Source organism: Leucoraja erinacea, unplaced genomic scaffold, assembly GCF_028641065.1.
Source record: "Leucoraja erinacea ecotype New England unplaced genomic scaffold, Leri_hhj_1 Leri_213S, whole genome shotgun sequence".
Classification (NCBI taxonomy): Eukaryota; Metazoa; Chordata; class Chondrichthyes; order Rajiformes; family Rajidae; genus Leucoraja; species Leucoraja erinaceus.
The window spans coordinates 171,810-188,829 of NW_026576114.1; the positions used below are offsets into that span (position 1 = coordinate 171,810).

The 17,020-nt window shown below is 46.0% G+C and overlaps 1 protein-coding gene across 1 annotated transcript; it reads right to left on the minus strand.

The window, feature by feature from the left end:
- Positions 1-351: 351 nt before the first annotated feature.
- LOC129716343 (probable G-protein coupled receptor 139) lies at positions 352-5,782 on the minus strand. Its single transcript, XM_055666221.1, has 2 exons — positions 5,710-5,782; positions 352-1,262 (listed from the first exon to the last, which is right to left on the minus strand). Exons 1-2 carry the CDS (start codon positions 5,780-5,782, stop codon positions 352-354), a joined length of 984 nt encoding a protein of 327 aa, XP_055522196.1.
- Between the last annotated feature and the right edge of the window lie 11,238 nt (positions 5,783-17,020).

The following is a 17,020-nucleotide window of genomic DNA, read 5'->3' on the forward strand; positions in this document are numbered from 1 at the left end:
GACGGTAAATTGGCTTCGGTAGAAAATAGTAAAATCATTTGTCCCTAGTGTTCAGGATGGTGTTAGCGTACTGGTTCATCGCAGGTCGACGCGGACTCGATGGGCCGATGAGCCCGGTTCCGTGCTATGTGTCTACAGTTTAAAGTCCAAACGAACTTCAGATGCTGGTTTATATACCAAAACGGCAGTAAGTGAATTAGTAACTCAGCGGGTCAGGCAGAAACTCCGGGGAACATTGGGCAGGCAACATTTCGGGTTGCTTCGAATTGGGAACATAGGTGAACATGGACACGTCTGAATTATACACGTGAGCAAAGGTTGCAATTAGTCCCGCAAAACACCCGGCTCCGATCAGTTGTTTTGTTTGTTGATCAGTTGAATAACCTTCGCGACGGGATATTTCGCCGCGTGCTTTAGCTCCTCTCGAAACTTGGACTGAGTCACCCCATAAATAAAAGTATTAGTACAGCAACTTAAGTTCCGCAGCATATAGGCAACATGTTTAAATATATAAGCAGCATTGTTGTAATCACTGGGAGCTTTGCTGGCAATGTGACGATAAAAGAAATTGATAACAACCGGCGTCCATAGGACTATGAAGCAGCCGGAAATGGTAAAGAGTAAAACCACCGACTTTCGTCTGCTCTCCACTTCCGGGTCCGGGCGATTCTCTCCTGTGGCCTTACCTCTCAGCGCCTGTCGAACTCGACTGGCCACCAGAATGTATCTGACTGTCAGAATGTTGAAGAGTAGAACCAAATGGAACGGGACCATCGGCGTCAACATCTTATCAAACCAGTCAAAACCCACCCATCCGGGATCAGTGAAATAACTCGCCTTATAACTGCAGCCCCACGGCACGCTGTTGATTATTTTGTCAGGTTCACGAGAGAAGTAGAAGGGAACGTTCTTTAAACAGAGCGGGACACATGTCGTGGCGAGAACCACTGCCGCGGTTCTCTCGGTACAATATTTTATCTTCAGTTTCTGACAACAAATGAGGACGAATCGATCAAACGTGAAAACGACAGTGAACCAGACAGAACAGTCAAAAGACGCGTGTCTCAGGACTAGAGCGGCACTGCACACACGGGTTAGGTCCAGGAAAGATGTTGGAAAATAATAATAGTTCAGCCGCCATAGCATAACCTCGAAGATAATGACAAGTAGATCGGACACTGCCATCGACAAAAGGTAGCGAGTGGTGCAGATGGAGAGGCCGCATTTTCCCCGGGACAGAATCACAATCGCCACTACATTCACTGCAAAAAATGAAAAGTGAGAGCGTGATTGCAGATGACTCTTTCGGCAACGACAGTGCCGCAAACCTCGCCGGAGTTTAAGGGCCTGTCCCACCAGCATGCGACTGCATGTGGCAAGCGCGACCTAACGTGGTCGCTTGAGCCGTACGACCTCGCGGGGCGGGTCCCACTTCGATCCCCGGAGCCGCATGGTGCGGGGCTGATCCCGACATCGCACAGGGCTCCGAAAAACTGACACTGTCCAAAAATTCCGCGTGGCAACGGCCTGTCGGCCCGCAGCCGCACTGAGGCCGTACGCAGCGCCTCGACGCCGGACGCACCGTCTCGACGCCGGACGCACCGTCTCAGCGCCGTACGCAGAATCATGATGCCGTACGCAGCGTCTTGACGGCGTACGCCAAGCGCGTGGCGTTGCGCGATGACGTCACAGCCCGGCGTGCCGTTGCGTGATGACGTACCGCCCGACGCCGTGCCTCGTCCAAAATTCAGTCGTCCAGCCTCCTGCCCAGCTGATTGTCGGGAATCAGCCCCTCACAACTACAGACGGCTCCGCAGTTGGAAGTGGGACCAGCCCCGCGAGGGCGTACGCCTCAAGCCACCACGTTTGGTCGCGCTAGATGCGTGCAATCGCATGCTGGTGGGACAGGCCCTTTACTCAGCGGAGTCGACATGTTGTGGTTATTGCAGAGAGTAAAACAAAATGAACACATTTCGAAACCAATCAGCACCCGCTCTCCGCTAAAGTGGGACAATCATTCACATTTAGTTTAGTTTAATTCAGAGATGCAATTTGGAGCGCAGAAGGTTAAGGGGGGACTTGATAGAGGTTTTTTAAATGATGAGAGAGATAGACAGAGTTGACGTGGAAAAGCTTTTCCCACTGAGAGTAGGGAAGATTCAAACAAGGGGACATGACTTGAGAATTAAGGGACTGAAGTTTAGGGGTAACATGAGGGGGAACTTTACTCAGAGATTGGTAGCTGTGTGGAATGAGCTTCCAGTGAAGGTGGTGGAGGCAGGTTCGTTTTTATCATTTAAAAATAAATTGGATAGTTATATGGATGGGAAGGGAATGGAGGGTTATGGTCTGAGCGCAGGTATATGGGACTAGGGGAGATTATGTGTTTGGCACGGACTAGAAGGGTCGAGATGACCTGCTTCCGTGCTGTAATTGTTATATGGTTATATGGTTATATGCAGAGGGGAACCCGGTCCTTCGCTTACCGTATCCGCGTCGACCAGTGATAACCCGCTAACACTATTCTGCACACACTGGTGACAATCTGTAATTATACCAAAATGAATTAACCTATAAAGCAGCACGTGTTTGGAGTGTGGCGTTAAGCCGTAGCACCCGGAGGAAATCAATGCGGACACAGGGAGAACGTACACATTCTGAGCAGACAGCACACGTAGTCATGATCGTAGTCTCTGGCGCTGAATGGTAGTAATGCTACCGCTGCGCCACCGTGCCGCCCGTATTCAGAACATGGTTTCCGTTCCCCAGAGACAAGGAACTGATAGAAACTGTCATATAGCAAGGAAAAGAACACTTTGACCCAATGTTGAGTAAGATGCCTCGTCCAATCTAAGAGATCACATCTGGAGTATTGTGTACAGTTTTGGTCTCCGAATTTGAGGAAAGACATCCTTGTGATTGAGGCAGTGCAGCGTAGGTTCACGAGATTGACCCCTGGGAATGCGGGACTGTCATATGAGGAAAGATTGAAAAGACTAGGCTTGTATTCAAGTGGGCATCTTATAGAAACATATACAATTGTAAAAGGACTGGACAAGCTAGATGCAGGAAAAATGTTCCCAATGTTGGGCGAGTCCAGAACCAGGGGCCACAGTCCTAGAAGAAAGGGGAGATCATTTAAGACTGAGGTGAGAAAACACTTTTTTACCAAGAGAGTTGTGAATTTATGGAATTTCCTGCCACAGGTGCAGTGGAGGCCTGGTCATTGGATGGGTTTAAGAGAGAGTTAGATGGAGCTCAAGGGGCTAGTGGAGTCAAGGGATATGGGGAGAAGGCGTGCACGGGTTATTGAGAAGGATGATCAGCCATGATCACAATGAATGGCGGTGCTGGCTTGAAGGGCCGAATGCCCTCACCCTGTACATATTTTCTCTGTTTCTATGTTTCTACGTTTCTAGTACAATTTACCTGCGGCACGCCAATATCTCTCCAAACGTTTCGTCACGACGTGCTTGTCCATGTGTCTTTTAGATGTTATAATTGCACCTGACTCAAATGCATCCTCTGGCAGCTTGTTCCATACACCTAGCTCTATCCACATTAAAACGTTGCCTGTCAGGTTGTTATCAAACATTTGTTCTTTCTCCTTAAACCTTTGCTCCTTGGTTCCTGATTCCTCGTTCCAGGGAAAGATCTGCCTTCGCCCTATTTATTCCGATTATGAATTTGTATATCGCTATAAGATCAGCCCTCAAGCCCAGTTCCAAGGAATAAAGTTCCACCTCTCTCTCCAACTCAAGCTTCGTAAGTCCTCTCAGCTTAATGGAATAATTCCTATACCACGGCTACTGAAGCTGAAAATAATAGTCAGTGCGCCGTCTGAACACAATATTCAAAGTGGAATGTTGTGCAACTGTAATATAACGTTCCGACGGTTAGATACAAATCCCTCACTAATGGGACCAATGTGCAATAGTGAATCGTAAACATTGATAATCCTGCATCGAGTGAATACTATGGGATAAAGGGGATAAATACAAAATGCTGGAGTAACTCAGCCGAACAGGCAGCGCCTCAGGATAGAAGAAATGGGTGTCGTTTCGGGTCGAGACCCTTGTTCATACTTCAGACCGTATTCTTCAGTCTGTCTGAAAAAGGGTCTCCACCCGACACATCCGACCCATCCCGTCTATCCAGAGATGCACCTTTTCCGCTGAGGTACTCCAGCATGTTGTGTCTATGTTCGGTGTAACCCAGCATATGCTGTTCCTTCCTACATGGGATGAAGGCGGGCGATTAAATGATGCAACACGCCTTTTTATATGTTGGCCGTGAAATTACCAAAAGGTAGATGAATCTACAGTAATTATCTAAGTATTTATAATTGCATATTAGTTTAGATTAGTGATACAGAATGGAAACGGTCCTTTGACCCACGCCTGCGATCGATGGCCCGCCGATCTACCACACTAGGTCTATGTTACCCCACATTCATATCTACTCGCGAAACAGTCGGGGTAATTTTACAGAGACAAAGAAACCTGAAAACTCGCGTGTCTCTGCGGTGTGGGAGGAACCATGAACAACCTGGTACAGTTGTATAAGGCTCTGGTGAGATCACATCTGGAGTATTGTGTACAGTTTTGGTCTCCTAATTTGAGGAAGGACATCCTTGTGATTGAGGCAGTGCAACGTAGGTTTACGAGATTGACCCCTGGGAATGCGGGACTGTCATATGAGGAAAGATTGAAAATACTAGGCTTGTATTCGCTGGAGTTTAGTAAGATGAGGGGGGGGGGGGGGGGGGTCTTATAGAAACATATAAAATTATAAAAGGACTGGACAAGCTAGATGCAGGAAAGTGTTCCCAATGCTGGGCGAGTCCAGAACCAGGGGCCACAGTGTTAGAATAAAGGGGAGGTAATTTAAGACTGAGGTGAGAAAAAACGTTTTCACCCAGAGAGTTTCGCCCCGAATTTATGGAATTCCCTGCCACAGAGGGCAGTGCAGGCCAAATCACTGGATGGATTGAAGAGAGCGTTAGATAGAGCTCTAGGGGCTAGTGGAATCAAGGGATATTGGGCGAAGGCAGGCACGGGTTATTGATATCCAATCCAATCCAACGTTATTTGTTAAGCACTTTAAGACAACCAATGTTGACCAAAGTGCTGTACAGAAGAATAAACACGACATCATAAACAGACAACATAACAGAACATAACATAACAGCTCACATAAAGCGCAAACATTACATATGAAATACAACAATAAATTAAAAGACATAAAACATGAGTAAAAATAATAACCACGCAATAAAGCAATCAAAATAAGAAATTAAATCAAGTAAATAAAGTCGACATCTTACTGGGTATCAAAGGCCGCGGAGAAGAGATGGGTTTTAAGAAGTGATTTAAAAACAGACTGAGGAGAGGCCTGTTCAATGTGGATAGGGGACGATCAGCCATGAACACAATGAATGGCGGTGCTGGCTCGAAGGGCCGAATGGCCTCCCCCTGCACCTATTTTCTATGCTTCTATGGTTTCTATGAAACATACGCGGCTACATGTAGAACATGCAAACTCTTCACAAGCGCTAACTGAAGTCAGGTTCAATCCCGGGTCTCTGGCGCTGTGAGGCCGCAGCTCTGCCAGCCTCCCCACTGTGCTGTCCATCCTGTCGTTGCTTTCAATACTTGCATCACAGTCGACAACAGAGCAGATTTACATAAGGAAAGTGGGGTCACCTACCGGGAACACCTGTGACTGTGAGGATCAGGTAGAACATCTCCCTGACGACGCTAAACGTTTCCATCATTTCCATTGTGAAGCGACCTGCTCTCTCAGTATTGCGGGCAATCGCTGCGAATGAAGGAAGCCAATGTACACCGCGATATATACCACGGCAACTTTGACTTACAAGTTCCTGGTCTCTCGGGAACCTTGAGGTAGACCTATTGTGAAATGTCGAGATGTTTACAAGTCACGAACAGAGATTGCGAAAACCCAATTAAGCACCGTATTAAATGAAAACGGATCGCGCTGTAAGTAAGTCGGCAAATCATTCACTTAAAAATATCAGAGGTGTGTCGGGGTTAAACAACATATATGCCAAGTGCGATTAATTTAAATGCAGGTTTAGAGCCGGAGGGCCAAATTATCTGTTTTCCACCCAGTATTAGTCGTGGTGAAACAATTGTCGGAAAATTATTTTGTCGCAGTTTAATTTCAAAACTAGATAACTGCTCAAAAATGGATCACATCGAATTCATAGCTCAATTTCCAACTTTAGAAACATAGAACCATAGAAAATAGATGTAGGAGTAGGCTATTCGGCCCTCCCAGCCCGCACCGCCATTCATAGAAACATAGAAACATAGACATTAGGTGCAGGAGTAGGCCATTCGGCCCTTCGAGCCTGCACCGCCATTCAATATGATAATGGCTGATCATCCAACTCAGTATCCCGTACCTGCCTTCTCTCCATACCCTCTGATCCCCTTGGCCACAAGGGCCACATCTAACTCCCTCTTAAATATAGCCAATGAACTGGCCTCAACTACCCTCTGTGGCAGAGAGTTCCAGAGATTCACCACTCTCTGTGTGAAAGAAAGTTCTCCTCATCTCGGTTTTAAAGGATTTTCCCCCTTATCCTTAAGCTGTGACCCCTTGTCCTGGACTTCCCCAACATCGGGAACAATCTTCCTGCATCTAGCCTGTCCAACCCCTTAAGAATTTTGTAAGTTTCTATAAGATCCCCTCTCAATCTCCTAAATTCTAGAGAGTATAAACCAAGTCTATCCAGTCTTTCTTCACAAGACAGTCCTGACATCCCAGGAATCAGTCTGGTGAACCTTCTCTGCACTCCCTCTATGGCAATAATGTCCTTCCTCAGATTTGGAGACCAAAACTGCACACAATACTCCAGGTGTGGTCTCACCAAGACCCTGTACAACTGCAGTAGAACCTCCCTGCTCCTATACTCAAATCCTCTTGCTATGAAAGCCAACATACCATTCGCTTTCTTTACTGCCTGCTGCACCCGCATGCCTACCTTCAATGACTGGTGTACCATGACACCCAGGTCTCGCTGCATCTCCCCCTTTCCCAATCGGCCACCATTTAGATAATAATCTGCTTTCCCGTTTTTGCCACCAAAATGGATAACCTCACATTTATCCACATTATACTGCATCTGCCAAACATTTGCCCACTCACCCAGCCTATCCAAGTCACTTTGCAGTCTCCTAGCATCCTCCTCACACCTAACACTGCCCCCCAGCTTAGTGTCATCCGCAAACTTGGAGATATTGCCTTCAATTCCCTCATCCAGATCATTAATATATATTGTAAATAGCTGGGGTCCCAGTACTGAACCTTGCGGTACCCCACTAGTCAATGCCTGCCATTGTGAAAAGGACCCGTTTACTCCTACTCTTTGCTTCCTGTTTGCCAGCCAGTTCTCTATCCACATCAATACTGAACCCCCAATGCCATGTGCTTTAAGTTTGTATACTAATCTCTTATGTGGGACCTTGTCGAAAGCCTTCTGGAAGTCCAGATACACCACATCCACTGGTTCTCCCCTATCCACGCTACTAGTTACATCCTCGGAAAATTCTATAAGATTCGTCAGACATGATTTACCTTTCGTAAATCCATGCTGACTTTGTCCAATGATTTCACCACTTTCCAAATGTGCTGCTATCCCATCTTTAATAACTGACTCTAGCAGTTTCCCCACTACCGATGTTAGACTAACTGGTCTGTAATTCCCCGTTTTCTCTCTCCCTCCCTTCTTAAAAAGTGAGGTTACGTTTGCTACCCGCCAATCCTCTGGAACTACTCCAGAATCTAAAGAGTTTTGAAAGATTATTACTAATGCATCCACTATTTCTGGAGCTACTTCCTTAAGTACTCTGGGATGCAGCCTATCTGGCCCTGCGGATTTATCGGCCTTTAATCCATTCAATTTACCCAACACCACTTCCCGACTAACCTGGATTTCACTCAATTCCTCCACCTCCTTTGACCCGCGGGCCCCTGCTATTTCCGGCAGATCATTTATGTCTTCCTTAGTGAAGACGGAACCAAAGTAGTTATTCAATTGGTCCGCCATATTCTGGTTCCCCATGATCAACTCACCTGTTTCTGACTGCAAAGGACCTACATTTGTTTTAACTAATCTCTTTCTTTTCACATATCTAAATATGATCATGGCTGATCATCCAACTCAGTATCCTGAACCTGCCTTCTCTCCGTACCGCCTGATCCCTTTAGCCACACCAAACTCATTCTTAAATATAGCCAATGAATTGGCCTCAACTACCTTATGTGGCAGAGAATTCCAGAGATTCAGAGAAGGTTCACCAGACTGATTCCTGGGATGTCAGGACTTTCATATGGAGAAAGACTGGATAGACCCGGCTTGTACTCGCTCAAATTTAGAAGGTTTTGGAAACTTACAAAATTCTTAAGAGGTTGAACAGGCTAGATGCAGGAAGATTATTCCCGATGTTGGGGACGTCCAGAACAAGGGGTCACAGTTTAAGGATACGGGGGAGGTCTTTTAGGACCGAGATGAGTAAAATATATTTCACACAGAGAGATTTAAAACATAATTCCTTGGATTATAACAAGCTTATATAAAATGACTAAAGATAATATACAAGTTTGTCATGAAAGAAAGAGTGCAGAGCTATCTGCCAATCAGAACCACGCCACTGCTGGTATTCCAGCTGAATTTCAGCTAATGAATGGATATTTCAGGCAATTCTCTTTCCCTTACAGAAAGCCAAAACCAAGTACTATGTAATCTAAAATGGAATAACACACCTTATACCACCGCCACAGAAGGTAGTTGAGGCCAGTCCATTGGCTATATTTAAGAGGTAGTTAGATGTGGCCTTTTTGGCTAAAGGGTTCAGGGGGTATGGAGAGAATATAGATACGGGATACTGAGTTGGATGATCACTCATGATCATATTGAATGGCGGTGCAGGCTCAATGGGCCGAATGGCCTGCTCACGCGCTGTATCTCTAACTAAACGCAGGGTTCAATCCTGTGATTGGAACGCGAGACTAGGCTTATATTCACTGGAGTTTAGGAGGATGAGGGGGACTTACAGAAACATATACAATTATATAAGGACTGGACAAGCTAGATGCAGGAAAAATGTTCCGAATGTTGGGCGAGTCCACAACCAAGGGCCACAGTCTTAGAATAAAGGGGAGGTAATTTAAGACTGAGGTGAGAAAAACACGTTTTCACCCAGAGAGTTGTTAATTTATGGAATTCCATGCCACAGAGGGCAGTGGAGGCCAAGTCACTGGATGTATTTAAGAGAGAGTTAGATAGAGCTCTTGTGGCCAGTGGGGTCAAGGGATATGGGGAGAAGGCAGGCACGGGTTATTGATAGGGGACGATCAGCCGTGATCACAGTGAATGGCGGTGCCGACTCGAAGGGCCAAATGGCATCCTCCTGCACCTATTTTCTATGTTACTACGTTTCTATGTTCAAATTCATGCAACCATGGGTGGCTGTATGGACTTGTTGGCTTTGTTTTATTTAGGTAAGTTTAGTTTAGTTTAGTTTAGTTTAGTTTAGTTTAGTTTAGTTTAGTTTAGTTTAGTTTAGTTTAGTTTAGCTTAGTTTAGTTTAGTTTAGTTTAATTTAATTTAATTTAGTTTAGTTTAAAAATACAGTCGCGAGTTATGTCAATAGGCCAACGTTGATATAAAAATTTTGTTCAGCTTACTGAAATTGGAATGGAATTCGCAAAAACAACTGTATCAATTATTGCAGCTACAATTGCATAAAGGATGAGCAAGCACACATCACGATTCGACCCGAAGTGGATCCTGTTTATCTCGTCTTTCGTGTGCATTTTCCAATTTTCAAATGTTCGGCCAGGCTCTTGCACAGTGGACAGCCTTCTTGTGTGCCACCGCTAGATCTTCCACGCAGCATTGTTCACCAAGAGGTGGACATCCTAGCAGGTGAAGCGTGGATTGTACAGATGTTCCACATTCACATTCTCCGTCTGCCTCATATGCACAGCCCCATTTGCTCATATTGGTTTTGCATTGGCTCATCCCCGTACAGAGCATATTGAGGGACTTCCAGGACTTCCCTTCACACATGTGACCAGGTTGCATTGGTTCCTTGGTTGGGTTTGGCATATTTACATGGTGGTGGTTTTCACCGCTTTTCTTTTCCCACAAGGCTTGATGGTTGTTTGAAGAGACTGTGACAGTGGCTGGACTGCGTGAAGGCATTTCTTCCTCGACATCAGCCGTTTTAGGGCTGGGTCATGGGAGTGACAGGAATGGCGGGTGTCCCCAACGTGCCTACTACGTTCAGTTCTACCGGCCTACTACGTTCATACGGCAACTGATCTGCGGATTCCTGTTGGAGCAATTCCGGCCAAGACATGCACGCTATTCACATACGTTGGTTTTAGGCAGACAGTGATGCATCTGCATTGAAGGTCAACATTACCTACTCCTGCAAATATTGTCAGTTGTCTATTGTAGCTGACATTAAGGGCGGCATCAACTGTAGACCGCGATAAGTGCCCAATGTGCTGAAAAGTAAAGTGGAAGCTGAAATCAAAAAAGTCGGTACAAAACGGTGTACTGGTTAAAACAGGTCGCAATGATAGGGCTACTCAAATAGTAACGGTTCCAAAAGCGGACAACACAGTGAGATTGAGTGGAGATTACAGAGTGATCATCTACCAGGCAGTAGTTGATCAACGTATCCACCACCAACGTCACAAGATTTATACTCTGAATTTGCTAGATCCAACGTATTCTCTAAGCTAGATCTGTCACATGCAAATGCTCAGCTAAATGTTAATCATGGTATCTAAACATCTCATAATGTTTTATTATTATCACGTCTCATCTCACAATACTCCAAACACACCATGAAGAAAGTATTGTTATTATTATCAGGGAAGTTATAATTGTGGAGGTATCAGTGTGAATGTAGAATTGTAGTGAAAGCGCTCTTTTTAGTTATGTTTTGGTGGTGGCGCGGATAGGGTAGGCTGCAACATTTGCGTTGGTTCATGGTAAAACCTGTAACACCCGATACCGACTTCTGCCAGAGATTAGATCGATAACTACTTGATTCAAGCACCTCAAATCTATAGGTAATTATAGACTGGAAATGGGGAGAATGCCTTAGCGAACAATGGAGTTTGCGTTTAGTTTGTAGTCACGTGAAAAGCTTCAGTTGGGTGCTAACTAGTCAGCGGAAAGACAATGTATGGTTACAATCAAGATATCCACGGTGCATTGGTAAACGGAATCATGTGAATAACGTTTATTGCAATATAAGCCCAGTAAATTTCGATCAAAGACAAACCGGGGCTCTCCAATGAGGTAGATAGTAGTTCAACATTGCTCTCTAGTTGGTAGGATGATTCAGTTGCCTGCTAACAGCCGGGTGGAATCTATCTCTAACTCAGGACCTGCGGGTTTTCACACGTCAGTACCATATAAAGAGCAGTACATAATACACAACAAAACACGCTGATGGAGAAACTCAACGGGGCAGGCGGCATCCATGGAAGGAATGGGCATACGAAGTTTCGGGACGGGTCCCCTTTTCCAACTTGTACAGTCTGTAGGTGGACCCCGACTCCAAAGCCCGTCTGTGCATTCCCTCCACGACATCCGCCTGACCCGCCCAATTTCTCCAACAACCTTTTGTTCGTGATACTCACATTTGTAATTTCTCGTGTCTTTTCGTAGGGGGCGCCGTGGAGTATGGCTGCCCTGCCAGCAGCTGTTAGTCCTTTCACCCATTTTTAAAATGTTTAGTGAATTTTATGGAGGTCTTCCAGTCTTTTATGTGGTGAGTGGGGGAGGGGATGGGGAAAACTTTATTTTCCAGTGCCTACCTGATCGGAGAGGCAGCTTCCCCCCGATCTGCTTCTTCGCCCCACTCCTCGCGGCCTACCGTCGGACTGGAACCGGGCTGGCGGGACCGGCCGGGACTGCAGCTTCGGCGGCGGCGCGGCGCAGGGATGCCATCTCGGAGCCGGCGAGACTTTACCGGGTCGCCATGCTGTGGGCTCCGGAGTGCTGTGGCCGCCGACCTCAACATCCAAGGAGCTGTGGCGGCGGGCTCCGGCCGCGGGCGGCGCTGGATTTAAAACGCAGCGGGGCCTGGGTTCCGGGGTCGCCAGAGACGGAACTCCAACCAGCGCGGCCTGAGGACTTCTGGTGCTGCGGTGTCAGGGGACGAAGCGGCCGTTCCAGACATTTCCATGCCGCTGAGGAGTGTTCACCCGACGTCGGATTTCCAGCTTTCAGGCAAAGAGGGCCTGGAAACATCGGACTGGCAGCGGAGGCCACAATAGGCCCGACTATGGGTGAACAGGGGATGGGACAGGACTTTGCTGCCTTCCCCCACAGTGGGAACAATTGTGGGGGGATGCTTTGATGTTTATTGTTAAGTTCATTAATGTTATGTTTGTGTGCTGCATTGGCAAGTCAATTTTCACTTCACAATTTGGTGTATGTGATAATAAATGTATTTTGTATCCTTTGTACCTTTTGAATAATATGGAACTTCTGCTCATTGTTTAAATGAAACGTGAACCATTGAGGGGAGAGTTTAGGATGTTATGATGAATTAACGATCATGTGCGTTGCGATTTCATTGAATAGATGAGCGGAAGTAGGGCTGCGATGTCCACATCTACCATTTGCTATGTTGGTGGCCCTAAACAATTAACACTAGTTTGTATTGAAGCAGGAGATGATGAGAGATTGCGTAGCCAGAACGTAGAAAATCAGAGGAGAAATGATCCAAACTGACAACATTCATAAAATGTTTGACAAGTCGCATGCAGGGGTAGGGGTGTATTCTAGGGACAAGTATACGACTGGTCGCACAGTCCGAAATTAAGGGACAGGCCGTTCAAGACGTACGGGCTTGGCCAGACTGTTTTTTTTTTCGAAATCAAATATCTTTTCATATTTGATATGAATAAATCCGTGATGGTGACGAATGTTGTAACAGATTCGAGGTCAGACCCTTCCACTCATGCTTCCGTTCGTAGCTTTACCTTCCTCTGTGTAAGCTTTCGGGACCGACTGTCTCCCAATCTCCACCCACTTGCATCGCGGTCACGTGGGGAACGCATGGTGTATTAGGTCACATGTACCTGGACAATGGCTGTGCTTTGCGTTGCATCGAGGCCAATGGTGCCATACACGAGTACATTAGGCAGTGCGTTAATCTTTAGTCAGAGGATGGTGAAACTGTGGTGTTCTAAAAGCAGTGGAGACCAAGTCACTGGATAATGTTAGAGATAGATAGATTCTTGATTAGTACAGGTGTCAAAGATTATAGGAAGAAAGTAGGCGAATGGGGTTAGGAGGGGGAAATAGATCAGCAATGATTAAATAGCGGAGTTGTCTTGATGGGCCGAATGGTCTACCTCTACTCTTATCACATATGACCCAATGACCATATGAAAAAGAGAGCATGAGCCGAGTGCAGAATACAGCGTTGCATCGACAGAGTAAGTGTAGGTTTTTAAAAGCATAATGACGGCAACGTGGTAGAATGGAAGATCTGAGCATATCACAGATTCGTTCAACAGGCTTATAACAGCGGGGAAGAATGTGTTATTGAATCGGATATTGCACGTTTCCAGGCCTTTGTGTCGTCTGTTCGATAAGAGAGGGGATAAGAGGGAACGACCGCAATGTGAGCGGTCCTTGATCATGTTGTTTATGCTGTCTTCTTTCCCGCAGTAGGAGTGAGTTGGGACATTAATCCGCTCGTTAGACTGGGATTTGTCCAGGGCCAAACATAACACTATGTTTACAGGAAACAAGATCGTATATGCTCATCCAAGAAGAATATGTTTAGTTTAGAGACATAGGAAAGAGGTTCTTCTGCCCACCGACTCCGCGATCATCAATGATCGTTAGTACTATGTGACCACAGTTGCGCGTGCTGCGCCCTAGGGGCAATTTCCAGAAGCCAATTAACCTACAAACCTGCGCGTCTTTGGAATGTGAGAGGAAACCGAAGCAACCGGACAAAACCCGCGTTTTCACATGGGAAAGATGCAAACTCCGCACACACAGCACCCGGGCGGGGCAGTGGCAAATCCCAGCCCCCATTAAGTATAGGAGAAACACAAACCTATTCTGAACCTTGGCGAATTGAAAAGTCTGGATACTCTGTGGCACTCTATGATACTCTGTACCCTGTGCTATTTTTAAAACGTTTAAAGTCGAAAGCACGCGAGGACAGGATCGAATAGCTTAACTTCTGGCGCAGTATAGTTTATTTTCGTTCAGTTTAGTTTAGTTTTGTTTAATGTAGTTTAATTTAGTTTATTCCCACGTGTACCGAGGTACAGTGGAAAGCTTTTTGTTGCGTGCAATCTAGTCACAAATCTCAGTTTGGAGAACGCCGGCATTCAGGACCGAATTCGGGCCTCAGGTGCTGCAAGGCAGCAACTCTAACACAGCGCCACCTTATGGTTACACTTTGCCTTTATTTGATGCAGTTAATTTAGTGACGATTGTGATCCTGTCCGGGGGAAAGTGTGGCCTCTCCACATGCACAACTCGATATCTAGCGGCGATGGCAACGGCGGACCTGCTGCTTATCACCACGGAGGTTATACTATGGCGCATCAGCGAACCTTCCTGGACATAACGCCGGTAGTAAAAAAATAATAGGAATCTGAGGGGTAACCTTTTCACCTATAGGGTGGTGGGTGTATGGAACAAGCTACCAGAGGAGGTTGATGAAGCTGGGACTTTCCCACCTTTTAAGAAACGGTTAGACACGTACATGCACAGGACACGTTTGGAGGGATATGGACCAAGCGCAGGCAGGTGGAACTAGTTTACCTGGGACATGTTGGCAGGTGTGGGCAAGATGGGCCGAAGGACCTGTTTCCACACTGTCGATGTATGACCCTATGACTCTATGACATGGCTTCAGGAAAGAGGGAGCTGACCATTTAATGCTTCGGTCCTGAGACGCACGGCCATAGACTGCTCTGTCTGGTTCACAGTCACCTTCACTTTCGATCGTTTTGTCGCAATTACTTGCGAGAAACTGAAAGCAAAATGCTGCACTAGTAAATCCGCAGTGTTGGTGCTGGTAATAACCGGTTGTGTTTTCAGCATCAAAAATATCCCCTTCTACTTTGCAATAATACCTCGAGTGACAATGAATGCTGTACCCTGGTGGTGCAATCCAAATCCGGCCAACTACACTGATCTTGCGTGGGTGGCATTCAATTGGGTTGATAAGATTTTAACCCCATTGCTTCCTTTCGCTCTGATTGTTTTGTTCAACGCTCTGACGGTCCGTCACATTTTGGTGGCCAGTCGCGTTCGCAAAGGTCTGAGGGGTCAAAACAACGGAGAGAGCCGTAGCGACCCGGAAATGAAAACCAGAAGGAAGTCCATGATTCTGCTCTTCACCATATCTGGCAGTTTCATCATATTGTGGCTGTTGTACGTTATAAGCTTCCTATATTATAACAGCAGAAGCACAGATTACAGTGATTGGGAATATGTGTTCATACACGTAGGGTTTATGCTGCGGAATTTAAGTTCCTGTACAAACACTTTCATTTATTTGGTGACACAAGCGACGTTCAGGACACAAATCAAGATTTGATTTTAAATATCCGGTTGTCAGAATTATTCAATTAGTTAATAAATAGATCAATAGTGTAGATATTCACAGCCGGACCGAAGCATTAAATGGTCAGCTCCCTCGTTCCTGAAGCCATGTTATAGAGTCATAGGGTTATACATTGACAGTGTGGAAACAGGTCCTCGGCCCATCTTGCTCACACCTGCGAACATGTCCCAGCTAAACTAGTTCCACCTGCCTGCGCTTGGTCCATATCCCTCCAAACGTGTCCTACGCATGTACGCGTCTAACCGTTTCTTAAAAGGTGGGAGAGTCCCAGCCTCATCAACCTCCTCTGGTAGCTTGTTCCATACACCCACCACCCTATATGTGAAAAGGTTACCCATCAGATTCCTATTATTTTTTTCTCCTTCACGTTGAACCCATGGCATAGGGTCCTCGATTCCCCTACTCTGGGCAAGAGATCCTGTGCATCTACTCGAGCTATTCCTCACATGATTGTATACACCTCAATAAGATCACCCCTCATCATATTGCGCTCCAAGGACCCAGCCTCCTCAACGTCTCCCTATATCGCAAACATAGAAACATAGAAACATAGAATTATGTGCAAAAGTATGCCATTCGGCCCTTCGAGCCTGCACCGCCATTCAATATGATCATGGCTGATCATCCAACTCAGTATCATGTACCTGCCTTCTCTCCATACCCCCTGATCCCCTTAGCCACAAGGGTCACATCTAACTCCCTCATAAATATAGCCAATGAACTGGCCTCAACTGCCTTCCGTGGCAGAGAATTCCACAGATTCACCACTAACATTTTGTTTCTCCTCGGCCCTAAAATATTTCCCCCTTATCCTTAAACTGTGACCCCCTTGTTCTGGACTTTCCCAACATCGGGAACAATCTTCCTGCATCTAGCCTGTCCAACCCCTTAACAATTTTGTAAGTTTCTATAAGATCCCCCCTCAATCTTCTAAATTCTAGCGAGTACAAGTCGAGTCTATCCAGTCTTTCTTCATATGAATGTCCTGCCATCCCAGGAATCAGTCTGGTGAACCTTCTCTGTACTCCCTCTATGGCAAGAATGTATTTCCCCTAGGCCTGCCAACATCCTCGTAAATCTTCTTTGAACCCTTTCAAGCTTGACAATATCTCCAAGGTTCTGTCTTCCATGGTATGATTGAGTTTTTGGAAGGCAACATAGCTTTACAAATACATTGGATAACATAATTTGCACGGCACATGCTTGTTTGTCCACCTTCTTATCTACGCTCATCTCTAAAATTCAAAGTCTCATCATGAACCACTCCCTGTTTGTGTTGTCGTCTGATTTTAGATAAAACCCCTACCACGTACGGCTGTATTTTTTGGCCAACTTGCTCTGAATCCCCCTCCAACGAT